The following is a 14,532-nucleotide window of genomic DNA, read 5'->3' as shown; positions in this document are numbered from 1 at the left end:
TTTATAAGACATGGTTTCTCTATTACCTGCTACCAACTATCTTCACTTTTGTGGACACCACCGTCACCAGATGATACCACTCCCACACCCGCTACTTAATCACTACACCATAACTACTATAATGATCATTCTCACTACCACCACCATCATCATCATCAGTACACACCATCACCACTGCTACCATCATTATCGCCACCATCACCACCACCGCTATCACTAAACACTACTACTATTGTTTAATATGACTAATTCGGTTTACATATTGACTAAGTTGTTAGCAATGGTAACCACGTAACCAACAGTGGTAACCAAGGTAATCAAGTTAACAAATTGAACTCTTTACGAACCAAGGAGGAAACGAGGTTCGATATGCTAAAAATAACTGCCAAGTTACCTCGAATCAGATACTTTTCTTTTTTTTTTTTTTTTAGAGAGAATTGCAAGTTATATTTTATTAGATCGCTTAAATGCAAAGAAAAGATAATAGAAATGAAACGAAAGACAAGGAAAAAAGGGAGGTGTAAAACAGCGGAAGATGGATGGGGAGGGGACGAAGGGCCACACACCCCAGAACATGAGGGGTGCTCGAGCGTACCCAGCGGTAATCGCGATGGCGTTACTCGGGAGAATGGCCAGCAACACTTACTGAAGCGGCCACTCCATCTCGTGGGGATGATTTCTCGGATAGGCCGCCGTTATCCCTATTCTGCAGAGGAATAGAGATAACGACGGCGACCGGCACAAACCGATAGCGGCCGATATTGGTTTTTCTCTCCTCCGCGTTACGGGCAGCGGTATCTAGGTTTGCAGCCGATGCTGCAAGTTTGGAGCCAGAGAACGTGTAACTGCCCCCCTTGATTGGCAAAAGGGTTATCTCGCCGGGGAGTTTATCGTCACCGCGGTCGAAACCTGCTGGCTCAAGTTAAGACGGGAAACCAGCTGCGTCAAGGCCCCTTCAGATTATGTCATTCAGAGCGGCACGTCGGGGGAATCGGTCCGCTCCAAGGCTGCAGGATAATGTCGTTCTAAAAATAAACAATCACATTTTTGAAATTTCGAATCTATGAAATCATTCCTCCCAAACTTCTAAACATACACATCCACACGTCATTTGGACAACACGCACCAATTCTTCATTGATTCCATAAACAGAGCCCGTGACAGCATCCGCCGATGGAACCATGTCTACCTAAGCTCTTTTAACAAAGGGAAAAGGAACACAAATTGATTTACTTAAGTGCGCAGCTAGGTGAGCGCCACTCAGTTTTGAAGAATGGGTGAGATTCGCCAGACGTTGTAGGTCCTTTCTTCCACTCCCGAACTTGGAACACCTGGCTCTCTGTTGAGGGTGGGGGGGCGATATGAAGGAACATGTCTAAAAGTATAGTTTCAGTCGTCAGCTTGGCTGTTTTTTGAGGGGTCGGGACTGAAGGACAGATACTACCAGGAATAATGACACAAAACTTGTGTTGGTGAAGATAATTAAGTCCGTTGACTTAATTATCTTTATCAACATGAATATCTACTTAAAGCGTACAGCGAGATAGCACACAAACCGTTAACGGATTATTGACTGCAACAGTAACAATTGTCTATAATAATGGACAATTGACAAGACGGAACGCACTAATGTTACATAAGCTTTCACTGTTTATCTAGTAGCTTCAACTTATATTTATCCTTTGTCTTCTATGTATTCCTAATTTAAATACCTCTCTCTCTCTATCTATCTAGTGGCCCCTATCTCACTTATAATTTCCTCCGTTTGTAACTGAGCCCTATTTTCACAAGAAGCTTTCTTCATTATAACAGCCGTTCACACCAACACCAGTCAGCTAGGGAGTTCCTAGATTAACTATTCCTAACTTATATAGCTCGCCGTATCATTATTAAAGAATCGCAAAGCAGAACCCTTTTACTTTCAAAATATTTAATTAACTATACAACGTATATGCATAAAGCAGTTGTATACTGTCAACTTAATGTGACAGTCCCAATAAGGGAATCATACTGCTGCTATTTAGCCCTAGGAAGCTGGACCGCTTCCTGTCGACCTTGGACTGTCACATTAAATCCAAGGGGTTGAGATCGGGGCTTCTTGAAAGTGAAACCTTCCTGCCTATGAATGACATAATGTCTTTCTGAATCTAGTATTGTATCTGTTTGGAGTTGTTAGATGGTGCTGAGTTCTGTTGGAGGCTCCAAGGTGTGCTTTAAAAATGTTCATTTGCTCGGGGAAGCAGTTCAGCTTCCAGAATGTCGCTAATGTATCGCTGGGTGTTAATTTTAACACCCGAGGGCACAAAAACAAGGGGAAACCTTCCAGTAGCTCTCACAGCCGCCCAAGCCACAGCTGACTGAATTTTGACGTCGATTTACGAGTCTACTCTCGATATTCTCGACAGATCAAATACACTCCAAAGTCATTCTGGTGTCTGTTCGATGTCAAATTTCTTTTCACTAGTGAACACTAGGTTGTCCAGGGTACCTTCAGCAATCTGACGCAGGATAAGACGACTTCTCTCCAGTCTCATGGCCTTATAAACATGCGTGAACTCATGACGGCGGATCATCATGTAGGGATGTGTCTTGAGATCCTCTTTCTGCACTCGATACATCGATGTTCGGCTTATTTTGTTGTGACGAGGATTTTGCCATGTCTTTTCTCTGGTACTTTTGAGAAGCTGAGGGTTCCGTACACTTCTTTTTCGGCCATGTCCAAGTCGATCAGCGGTGGAACCAGTCTATTGAAATTTCTGGATAATTTTCCAGTCTGTTATTCGATTGATTTTAAGCTTTTTTGTTATAGCTGTATTACTTTCGTGGAGGGTTATGATTGTGTAGGGTTATGATTGTGTAGTGAAACTACCTCTCTCACGGTATATATATAAACAAATGCGAGCGTAGCAGAAAACAACTTATTCCCGCCTGCTGTGTCATCACCTGACTGACTTTTATTTACGCGGCAATTGTCTCCACTCCATTTGCCGCCAGGACGCAAACCGACCAACCGTAGCCACTAATAAGGTCACGTGATAGAGTGTTTTTCTAATGCTTTCTGGAGCCCCTATTTTCTTATAAATAGCCTAAATTATCCGCGGCAATTCGTCGCGGCTCAGATCCTCATAGATCTGGTCGTTGACCACACACGCGTAACACAGCACCAACCAACCAGCCAGTTCCAGCGACGACATCACCAGCATCGTTCAACTACGTACTACAAGCATCGCCGCCAGCGTCAACATGACTTTTCCACGTACACAAGCAACCGCAGCTTCTCTTCTCAACCCTGTTTGTGTGAATCGCCTCACCACGAAATAACAGCCAGAATTCGACACCTGCTAGAACCCATCTGTATTAAGAATCCGGCCAGGCATAGAAGCCTCAACATCACGACAAATGACAGCTCTGCCTTAACCTTAACTTCTTACATACAGACCTACAATCGAACTGTGTACCTCAACAGAACTGGTATTTCCTTATCCGTGTTACTGACTCTTATCTATACTCTGTAACTCTTACATACACATACATACATTTGTATACACACTCTTTTGTTTACATGACGGCCTGTCTTATATTGTGTTTTAATATGTCGCATTCACTCACACACAGACATACAGTTTAATGCTACAATAAATCTTACTGTTATTCATCTTTATCGCTTGCGTTCCTATCTTGTCATTCCTGGCAAACTTCTTAGTTCTCTATGTTATAGTATATTATAACATATTATATTTTGTGTCGACCGTGTGACGCGTTTAAAAAAGGAGCCTGTTTTCCATTCGCCACCATTTCTCCTTTTGGTTCGCACGGTCGTTCTTACAATTGCATTTCGGTCTATAGCCATTCTATAATTTATAAATCTGAATTTGTTTAGTCTGAAACAAAATGAAAACACACTAAGCTTTTATAATGATGTATAATTTTCATATCTTATCACATTTATTGGTTGTTATTAAAGCCTGAAATTTCGGTTGCCTAAATTTCGGGATACTCTGTATGTATGCGTATAAATTCGGAATACCCTGTATGTATGTGAATAAATTGTCGTCTAAATTACGCAAAAAACACTGACATCTCATTTTAACAGATATATTTACCAAAATTACATTAAAATATCTTAACATACTAAAGAGTAAATTTATTCAATAAAGTCGCCATTGGCTTCACCCACGGCCTCCACACGACTTCAGCATCTCCTGCAACTCTTCTGGATGGTCTCCTTGTTTAAGTTGGTGAATGCTGCCATAATCCTTGCCTTCAGTTCATCTTTGGTGTTACAAGGAGTTTTGTTTTGTCTGTCACTCAACTGGGACCCATACATAATAATCAAAGGGGTTACAGTTTTGGGGGGTTAGGTGGCCAGATGTTAGGAGTTCTCCTGCTTGTATGACATTGTGCAGAATCCTGTTGCCAGACAAAGGGTGTTCCAATAGCCACCCTCTTGACCCAGGTCAGTACTACCTCCTCCAATCACTTGATGTAGGCCTCCGAGTTGCGTTTGAGGCCGAATGAGAAGATGAATGGAGGCATAACGTCGTCATCAATAGTGATCTCTCCAAACATCATGATGTTGACTGGATGTTTGATTTTTATCATTCTCGGTACATGTTTTGGGGACACGGCAAGCCAATGGTTGTTCTGTGTGCTCACCATCTGATCCTGACAGAAAATTTTCTTGTCTGAGAAAGACCAAAGTATGATCGGTTGGAAGGGATGCTTGAATTTGTTCAAAAGCTTTGTAGCGCAGTCTTTCCTCTTGTCCTTGATGGCTTAAGATAAAAATTGGTCCTTTCTTATCTCGTATGAGGAATACCAAATGTCTTCTTGCACTACCTGCCTAAAAAGAAACCCAGACACTGCCATGTCCCTGGCGATGGACCTGATTGACTTGGCGGGATCGTTGTCAATCATGGCCTGGATCTCACTAACAAATTCGGGAGTTCTTTTATTATCAGAACGATCAGAATGAGTTTTCCGAGCTGTTGTACCTTCGTAATCACCATTAGACTCATCCATCTCTTTCCTAATCTTCTGCACTGTCCTCAGATTGACACTCTAACACTCTGAATTGTTCGTATTGCAGTACAGCATGTCGTTTCCAAATTTCTGGCTGAGTGAACTGTGTCATGGTGTTGTTTCTCTCACAGAAGTTGTCCAACTTGACCCTACTAAACTGTGTAGTCGACAAAATCAAATACAAAAACATGCGCATGCGCGAAATTAAAAATATAAAACGGCGACAATTTACCCATCGCGCCCTCTGTGTGTGTGTGTGTGTGTGTATATGATGGCATCTCGCATCCAAATCCAAGACGACGTATGATGAGTGTTCAGTGTTTGCTGAACGACCTGCACAAATGATTTGTTTGTAGTAATCAAATGTATGTACCGTACATTAGCTGACTCGCTCCATCAAATCAACGTTACCTGAATAGGTGCACGGTGTAACCAAATGTCAGGCGCCGGAGTGATCGAAGAGCGACGTGAGATGAAGTGTTTTGGTGAAGAACACAACACCCAATCTTAAGAAAAACAAAAAAAAAAAAAAAGAAAATCACACAGAACAACCAAGTGTCTTCTACTATAGGCTCAGAGCTATAGTAGAAGACACTCACCGAAAGTGCTGCGCAATGAGACCGAATCCAAAACCACATGGTTGGTAAGCAAGCTTCTTAGCTACACGACCATGCCTGCATCTATATACCTTTGTTTCTCTGGGAAAGGATTGGTATACAGCATAATGATTAAGGGAGCAATAACAATTAATATCATAATTTATTAAAAATTCTACTAATCTCACTGTCCCCACCCCACCCTCACTAAGTCCCAGGAGGTTTCACGATTGCTAACTTTGACTAGCATTGATCTGAACGTAGTCTTTAAATGTTGTTTGTCTGATCCTATTTCTATGGCAACAGTTGGCCAACAAACAATTCGAACCCCCAACCGGGGTTTGTCAACCTTAAATTACTTTTCTTATACACTTGACTTGTGTGTGTGTATGTGTGTTAGAGAGAGAGAGAGAGAGAGAGTGTGTGTGTGTGTGTGTGTGTGTCTATGTATGTGTAGAACACACAAATCCGGTGTACACACACACACACACGTAAGCTCCTCACTTCCTTCTGTATCCCTTAAACTCTCTCCCTTATTATGTACACTAAATGTGTGTGTGTGTGCTTAAAATATATATACGTGCGACGTGTGTGAGAATGTATAACAATGGTTGATACATGTAACCACTTGCTTAAGCTATTTCGCCAATCATTAATATAAAACATCTCGTTGCTAACCAAACATTGCGTGCATATGAATGTGAAGAAGTGTGTTGTTTAGGAGAACTCTGTATACCCCGTTGCTGTTGTTGTTGTTGCTAGGTAACCCCCAACAGAGAGCCAACAATCCTAAAGTAGAAGGGACAGAGAGGGATGAATGAGGGACGCCAACAAGTATATGTTGCTCTGCAACTGTCAGGTGACAACTTGTTATAACTTGTCTACCTTGGCATTACATACATACGCACGCACGCACAGGTGCGTGTTTAGTTCAAACAGAAAATGCGGGGAGATCTTATTGGACAAAGGCCAGAAGCATGTGGACACATGAAATTAGATATGTACATATATACACACACATTAAGATGTGTGTGTGTGTGTGTGTGTGTATGTGTGCGCGCGCATCTATGTGTGTGTTTTGTTACATACATACATGCATACATAATTACATATATGCATGCATTCACACACACACTCAAACAACGTGTTCTAACAGTAAAATAAACTGGCTTTTCGCTTACACACACACACACTGACATTGTTATTTGCATATATCTACATTGACGCAGGAGGGCGGGTAGTTGTCGAGCTGCCATCATCCACTGGTCAATCAAACCACACCCATCCCCGTTACCACCGCTACCATCTCCTCAGCAACTGTGACGGTGGGGGTTTGGGTAAGTGGATGTGTGGGTTTCCATATAATAAAGCTTAATGTTTGCCGTTTTTTGCCATAACTGACTCATGCCGGATCACATTAAGTCCTATTGAGCAGCTTCATTCAATCCGTGTGCGCCACCTGTATTTTTACCTGTGTGCAACAACCCAGACAAGTCACAGAAACCATCTAGAACCTTCAACTAGAGTAAATTAAACTGCAGATATGGTAAGTCTATTTTACCTGTGGTATATTATAATTTAATTAATGTGACCACGTAGGGTTGAATAGATCTGCAAATTGATAGGTGTCTGCGGATCTCAATTACTAGAAAATATACTTATATACATAGACGTGTTTGTGTGTGTGTATGTTACTGTATTGACCAGATTATGAAATGTTTTTATACATCGCTAGTCACAATACGCTTCCTTACATCTGAGGCCCGTCATCGGATTTTGGTGCCTGGTGGAGTGCTTCAGAATATTCTGGGTGGTCACCCCTAATTTGTATTAATACTAGAATGGAGTTTTTAATAAGTGTAGGAGTGGCTGTGTGGTAAGTAGCTTGCTTACCAACCACATGGTCCTGGGTTCAGTCCCACTGCGTGGCATCTTGGGCAAGTGTCTTCTACTATAGCCTCGGGCCGACCAAAGCCTTGTGAGTGGATTTGGTAGACGGAAACTGAAAGAAGCCCGTCGTATATATGTATATATATATATGTGTGTGTGTGTGTGTGTGTCTGTGTTTGTCTCCCCAACATTGCTTGACAACCGATGCTGCTGTGTTTACGTCCCCCATAACTTAGCGGTTCGGCAAAAGAGACCGATAGAATAAGTACTAGGCTTACAAAGAATAAGTCCTGGGGTCGATTTGCTCGACTAAAGGTGGTGCTCCAGCATGGCCACAGTCAAAAGACTGAAACAAGTAAAAGAAAAAAAAAGAGTAAAAGAGTAAGTGTATCGCTGTAAATCTGAGGGTGCACTATTGAATAGAGAGGAAGCAGTGTCGTCCAGTACATCCCATTTAGAGACGGGTATGTTGCATGTAGCTTCCGAATGATGCTACCCTGCTGTCTACAAGGAAACGGCCAACATTTGCCCCTGAAAGAGACTCCAGTCCGTCGCAGGGTTTCCCATTTATTACTGAGTGGACGGCAGCAACACGAAATGAAATGTTTTGCTCAAGAACCACAACACACCACCCGGTCTGGGTATCACAACCACAACCTTGCGATCATCTGTGTAACCACTCTAACCACTAAGTCACGCACCTTCACTAAATAAAGATAGATAGATAGATAGATAGATAGATAGATAGATAGATGTCTTAGAAAATTGTAAGAAGTCCTTGACGCGTTTTAATTCGGCAGGGCATGTTATTCTATATATTTCAAATTTTGTAACTTGCAAATTGTTTCATCAAGGAATCAGTGAAAAACGCTTCTTGATCTGATTGTATGTCTAAACATGAATATGTGTATAAATGGGTATGGGAGGACGCATGGCCTAGTGGTTAGACTATTGCACTCACGCTCGCGAGGTCTTGATTTCAGTTCCTAGACTCGGTGGTGCGTTGTGTTCTTGAGCAAAACACTTCATTTTTACGTCGCTCTGCTATCACTTCGACACCTGATGCGCTGTGCACCTGTTCGGGTAAACGAAGGCGTGAGCTAACGTACGGCACATGCCTTTGATCACTATAAACAAATTATTTGTGCAGGTCGATCGGCAAAAGCAGAACGCCTTCGACGGGAAAGTATATAGATATATATATATTCTTTTATTTGTTTCAGTCATTTGATTGCGGTCATGCTGTAGCACCGCCCTTAGTCGAACAAATCGACCCCAGGACTTATTCTTTGTAAGCCTAGTACATATCCTCTCGTTCAGCTTTGCCGAACCGCTAGGTTACGGGGACGTAAACACACCAACATCGGTTGTCAAGTGATTGATGGTGGGGGGACAAACACAGACACACAAACATACACACATATATATACACGACGAGCTGCTTTAAGGATTTTGGTCGGCCCGAGGTTATAGTAGAAGACACTTGCCCAAGGTGCTACGCAGTGGGACTGAACCCGGAACTATATGGTTCGTAAGCAAGCTACTTACCACACAGCCACTCCTATGCCTATATGAAATTTTCTAGGAATATCTTTCAGATTAAATCGGAATTTATGGTGAGCACACACACGTACATACTGGCACACATCACAAGTTTTTTTTTCGAAATTTCATGCTTCATTTGATGGCTATATGTGATGTGGTGTATGTGAGCCCACCAATATTTTGTTTTTCATATCAAATTCCGATATAATAGCAATCTGAGAGGCATTTGCAGAAAATTTCTTAAAAAAATATCTATTCTTTTTCTGAAAGTTATGAGGAAATAAGCCGACTCTTGTGAATTTTTTTCTCTACTCACGGGGAAATTTTTCACAACTAATTACAATATTCCGATTTATACCATATGAAGCGTATTCCATTTTTCTGCAAGTTATGACGAAACAAAGTTGGCGGGGGCATACTTAGGTAAGTATGCCGTTTTGTATTTGCAGAAATGTAGAAAGCAAGATAGGTATGTTTGTATACGCTATATACCTTCACTTCTGGGACTGAACAATTTTATATTATTAGAACAGCTTTAGGTAACGGACTTGTAATTAAAGATATACCAGTCATGAACGTTCTTCTAAAGAACATAATTTATAAAAGTAAACAGTGTGAACATGAAGAAAGAAAAGTAAAAAATAAATAAATGCTCGAAATGGACTTACGAATACTCCCTCAATGATACACCGAACCAGGAAAAATTGGAGAGCTCTTTAAAAAAATTTGACACTCCAAAATATTTACAGCATTAGCGCGGGAGGTGGAGAGCCTGGGGTGTTGCGACAGCTAGTCAGGACACCAACGTGTGTGTGTGTGTGTGTGTGATCCCCACCACCACTTGACAACCAGTGGTATGCCTTTATATTCACATAACTTAGTTGTTTGGCAAAAATGGCCGATTGAATTAGTACCAGGCTTTAAAAAATATTAGAACTGGGTTCGATTCGTTCGACTAAAATTCTTCAAGGCTATGCCATAGCATGGCCGCAGTCTAATGACTGAAACAAGTAAAAGTTTCAAAATAATCCGAAAGTCTGACCAAAACATGTTGTCTGATCCTTTACCAATTCTACCATCCATCCCCTCTGATGCTCAGTGACATAGCTCGAATGTGTGCTGCCCGAGACAGCTTTTGAGGTTGCCGTTCCCCCATCGCCTTCAAATTTATTGCGGGTTTATACAGCAGACCCAAAAGTGTGACTCCCATAAAAGCGTTGCGTGGGCGGAACGATCCCTCACCTTCTCTCCCTAGCTACACTATAGTTGGTAGTAACCTCTTCACAGTGCAAAATATTAACATCTTACCCAACAGAATGGAGGCGCAATGGCCCAGTGGTTAGGGCAGCGGACTCGCGGTTTCGATTCCTATACCGGGCGTTGTGAGTGTTTATTGAGCGAAAACACCTAAAGCTCCACGAGGCTCCGGCAGGGGATGGTAGCGAACCCTGCTGTATTCTTTCACCACAACTTTCTCTCACTCTTACTTCCTGTTTCTGTTGTGCCTGTAATTCAAAGGGCCGGCCTTGTCACACTGTGTAACGCTGAATATCCCCGAGAACTACGTTAAGGGTACACGTGTCTGTGGAGTGCTCAGCCACTTGCACGTTAATTTCACGAGCAAGCTGTTCCGTTGATCGGATCAACTGGAACCCTCGACATCGTAAGCGACGGAGTGCCAACAGCAACCCAACAGAAATTTTTTTAACCCTACAATCGAAACCATCCTATGACCAACACGTCATCATCCGGTGAAGCCTTTCCCAAGATGATAGGGACTGATTTTTAGAAAACCGAGTGACCTCGTTTTCTCAGAGACTGGGAAAGAAGAATATAGTCGATTAATTCAACCTCAGTACATAACTGGTATGTATTCTGTTGACAGTGGAGGGAGAAAAAGTAAAGCTGACTTAGCAGAATTCCTGAATGTGAAGGGAGGTAACTACAAACTGCTCGGTTTTGTGTGTGTGTGAGTGCGCGCGCGAACACGCACATACATATAGCCATACCTACACAAGCTAATCTCTGCGTTATGGCCTGGATGACTGTGTATGTATGTATAGACATGCACATACACACAAAGCACACATGCAACTCACACACACACACACACACGTACACATGCACTGATGCATAAACAGGTGTACAGGGTTTATAAAAATCCAAACTTTGAGATAATAGAAATTTATAATCATTACAATAGTTTCATTAAGTTACAATAATGATGGCCTACTTATCACAAGTAGATAAAGAAAATATAAATATTTGAGCTTTCAAAATGCAACCGAGGCAATCTTAATTACTCAAATTATTGTCTTCCAATATTTACACATTCTTGTCGTCTAGCTTCTTCAAACAAAACACATTTTAGCACAGAATTCTTTATTGTCATCAAATTCTTGGCATGCTTCTCTTATGGATTGTATAATATCATTAACATTGTATACTTTCCATGAAAATACTTTATCTTCGAAAACTCTCTGAAACAAGAAGTCCATATTTGATGGTGGGTGTAAGACTAACTCACGTTTTGGGATTTCACATTTACACAAATTGTAAATTGTATGTATGTATAGACATGCACATACATATACATGCACACACACACACACACACAGCACACATACAATACACACACACACACACACACATACACTCTCTTTACTCTTTTACTTGTTTCAGTCATTTGACTGTAGCCATGCTGGAACACCACCTTTAGTCGAGCAAATCGACCCCAGGACTTATTCTTTGTAAGCCTAGTACTTATTCTATCGGTCTCCTTTGCCGAACCGTTAAGTTACGGGGACATAAACACACCAGCATCGGTTGTCAAGCGATGTTGGGGGGGAACAATAACAGACACACAAACACACACACATACATACATACATATACATATATACGACGGGCTTCTTTCAGTTTCCATCTACCAAATCCACTCACAAGGCTTTGGTCGACCCAAGGCTATAGTAGAACACACTTGCCCAAGGTGCCACACAGTGGGACTGAACCTGGAACCATGTGGTTGGTAAGCAAGCTACGTACCACACAGCCACTCATGCACTGATGCATGAACAGGTATACAGGTTTTATAAAAATTCAAACATTGAGATAATAGAAAGTTATAATCATTACAATAGTTTCATTAAGTGATTTCAGGGTGAAATTATATCAACTCTTGAGAATGTCTTGGGTAATTGAGAGAAACGATTTCCCCTGTATTTATCGTGTTTATTGCTATGGCACATTTATCATGAATAAAGTCTACTTTCTCTGATTCCACAGTATCTCTTGAGTGTTCATAATTTGTTCTGAATACACCAAAGGGAATTTCAATCAATATCTTTCCTATATACTGAGCAGGACCATTTTTCCAAAAAAGACTAAAGTCCTATCTGTTTTCCTGCCTACTAGAACTTTGATTTTTGCTAAGTTAGCTTCAAGGTCATTTGATTACAGATTTTGATTCCACATTTGGAATATCTTTTCTACAGATTCCACTATAAGTTGTTTCCAAGGGCAGTCAGTCTTAAATCCGTGTGTTATGGCCTGGATGACTATGATGAATAGGAGACCGAGTACAGAGCCTTAGTGAACTCCTACCAGTCTCACCTTCATTATTCTCTCATTTTCTGTAGAAATGTCTCAACACTAACCAATGAGTCCTTCTTTGTAACATGTCTTTTGAGAGAGATTTGGCTGATATTTCTAGCAGTTCACTCAACTCTATAGAAGCACTCTTTTTAGCTCATTTTCTTATTTTTTGTTAATTGATGTACGTGGTTAAATGTATTTACAGTTCTTTCATTGAAACAATTTTCTGTTATTTATTACCAGAGGGAATGTATCAGTATCCACGTTGGACAAGCTGGTGTCCAGATTGGCAATGCCTGCTGGGAGCTTTATTGCTTGGAACATGGCATCCAGCCTGATGGTCAAATGCCATCTGACAAAACTATTGGTGGTGGTGATGACTCTTTCAACACTTTCTTCAGTGAGACAGGAGCTGGGAAACATGTTCCCAGAGCTGTGTTTGTAGATTTGGAGCCAACAGTTGTTGGTAAGTAATCTGATTGTTTGGTTAATTAAACTACGAAAACTCACAATTAAACATAAAATTAGTATCCATTTTGAATACTTAAATGGTTCAGCCACTTCCTTCAATTTACTAATTTATAATTGTTCCTAATTTATAATTGTTAATATGTAATCAAATGATGCCCTGCTATAAATTTTATTGTTAAAAATAAGATTTCATTTTGTTAAAATATTCTTTACTGAAATTCTAAATATTTCAATTTCTAGATGAAGTCCGTACCGGGACATACAGACAACTGTTCCATCCAGAACAACTTATCACTGGTAAAGAAGATGCAGCTAATAACTACGCCAGAGGTCACTATACTATTGGGAAGGAACTTGTTGATCTTGTTCTTGATAGAATTCGTAAATTGGCAGACCAATGTACTGGTCTTCAGGGTTTTCTGATTTTCCACAGTTTTGGAGGTGGCACTGGTTCTGGTTTCACATCACTTTTGATGGAACGTCTCAGTGTTGATTATGGAAAAAAATCTAAGCTAGAATTTTCCATCTATCCCGCTCCTCAAATTTCAACAGCTGTGGTGGAGCCTTATAATTCTATCCTCACTACCCACACCACTCTTGAACATTCTGATTGTGCTTTTATGGTTGACAATGAAGCTATCTATGATATTTGCAGAAGAAACCTGGATATTGAGCGTCCAACATATACCAACTTGAACCGTTTGATTGCTCAGGTAGTGAGTTCTATTACTGCTTCTCTGAGGTTCGACGGTGCTCTCAATGTTGATCTGACTGAGTTTCAGACTAACTTGGTGCCTTATCCTCGGATTCACTTCCCGTTGGCTACATATTCGCCAATTATCTCTGCTGAAAAAGCTTACCATGAGCAACTGACAGTTGCTGAAATCACTAATGCTTGTTTTGAACCATCAAACCAGATGGTCAAATGTGACCCCCGCCATGGAAAATACATGGCATGCTGTATGTTATACCGTGGTGATGTGGTACCAAAAGATGTCAATGCAGCTATTGCAACAATCAAGACAAAGAGGACAATTCAGTTTGTTGACTGGTGTCCAACTGGCTTTAAGGTTGGTATCAACTACCAACCCCCAACTGTTGTTCCAGGTGGTGACTTAGCTAAGGTCCAACGGGCTGTGTGTATGTTGAGCAACACCACAGCAATTGCTGAAGCCTGGGCTCGTCTTGATCATAAATTCGATTTGATGTATGCCAAGCGTGCTTTTGTTCACTGGTATGTGGGTGAAGGTATGGAGGAAGGTGAGTTCTCTGAAGCGCGTGAAGATTTAGCTGCTTTAGAGAAAGATTATGAAGAAGTTGGTTATGAGACAGGAGATACAGAAATGGAGGAAGAAGGTGAAGAATACTAAATTTTTTGTCATGAATAAACCTGATTCATAGAGAAAGTTTACAA

General features: G+C 41.1%; 1 protein-coding gene across 1 annotated transcript; it reads left to right on the top strand.

Annotated features, from left to right (window-relative positions):
- Nucleotides 1-7,008: 7,008 nt before the first annotated feature.
- Nucleotides 7,009-14,532, top strand: LOC106877708 (tubulin alpha-1C chain). The gene is made up of 3 exons (XM_014926664.3): nt 7,009-7,164; nt 12,891-13,113; nt 13,359-14,532. Exons 1-3 carry the CDS (start codon nt 7,162-7,164, stop codon nt 14,486-14,488), a joined length of 1,356 nt encoding a protein of 451 aa, XP_014782150.1. The 5' UTR covers nt 7,009-7,161; the 3' UTR covers nt 14,489-14,532.

The sequence above is a fragment of the Octopus bimaculoides genome, chromosome 9 (genome assembly GCF_046866305.1).
Source record: "Octopus bimaculoides isolate indiv1 chromosome 9, ASM4686630v1, whole genome shotgun sequence".
NCBI lineage: Eukaryota > Metazoa > Mollusca > Cephalopoda > Octopoda > Octopodidae > Octopus > Octopus bimaculoides.
The sequence above is the reverse complement of the archived record's forward strand: the minus strand, read 5'-3'. Positions and strand labels throughout refer to the sequence as shown.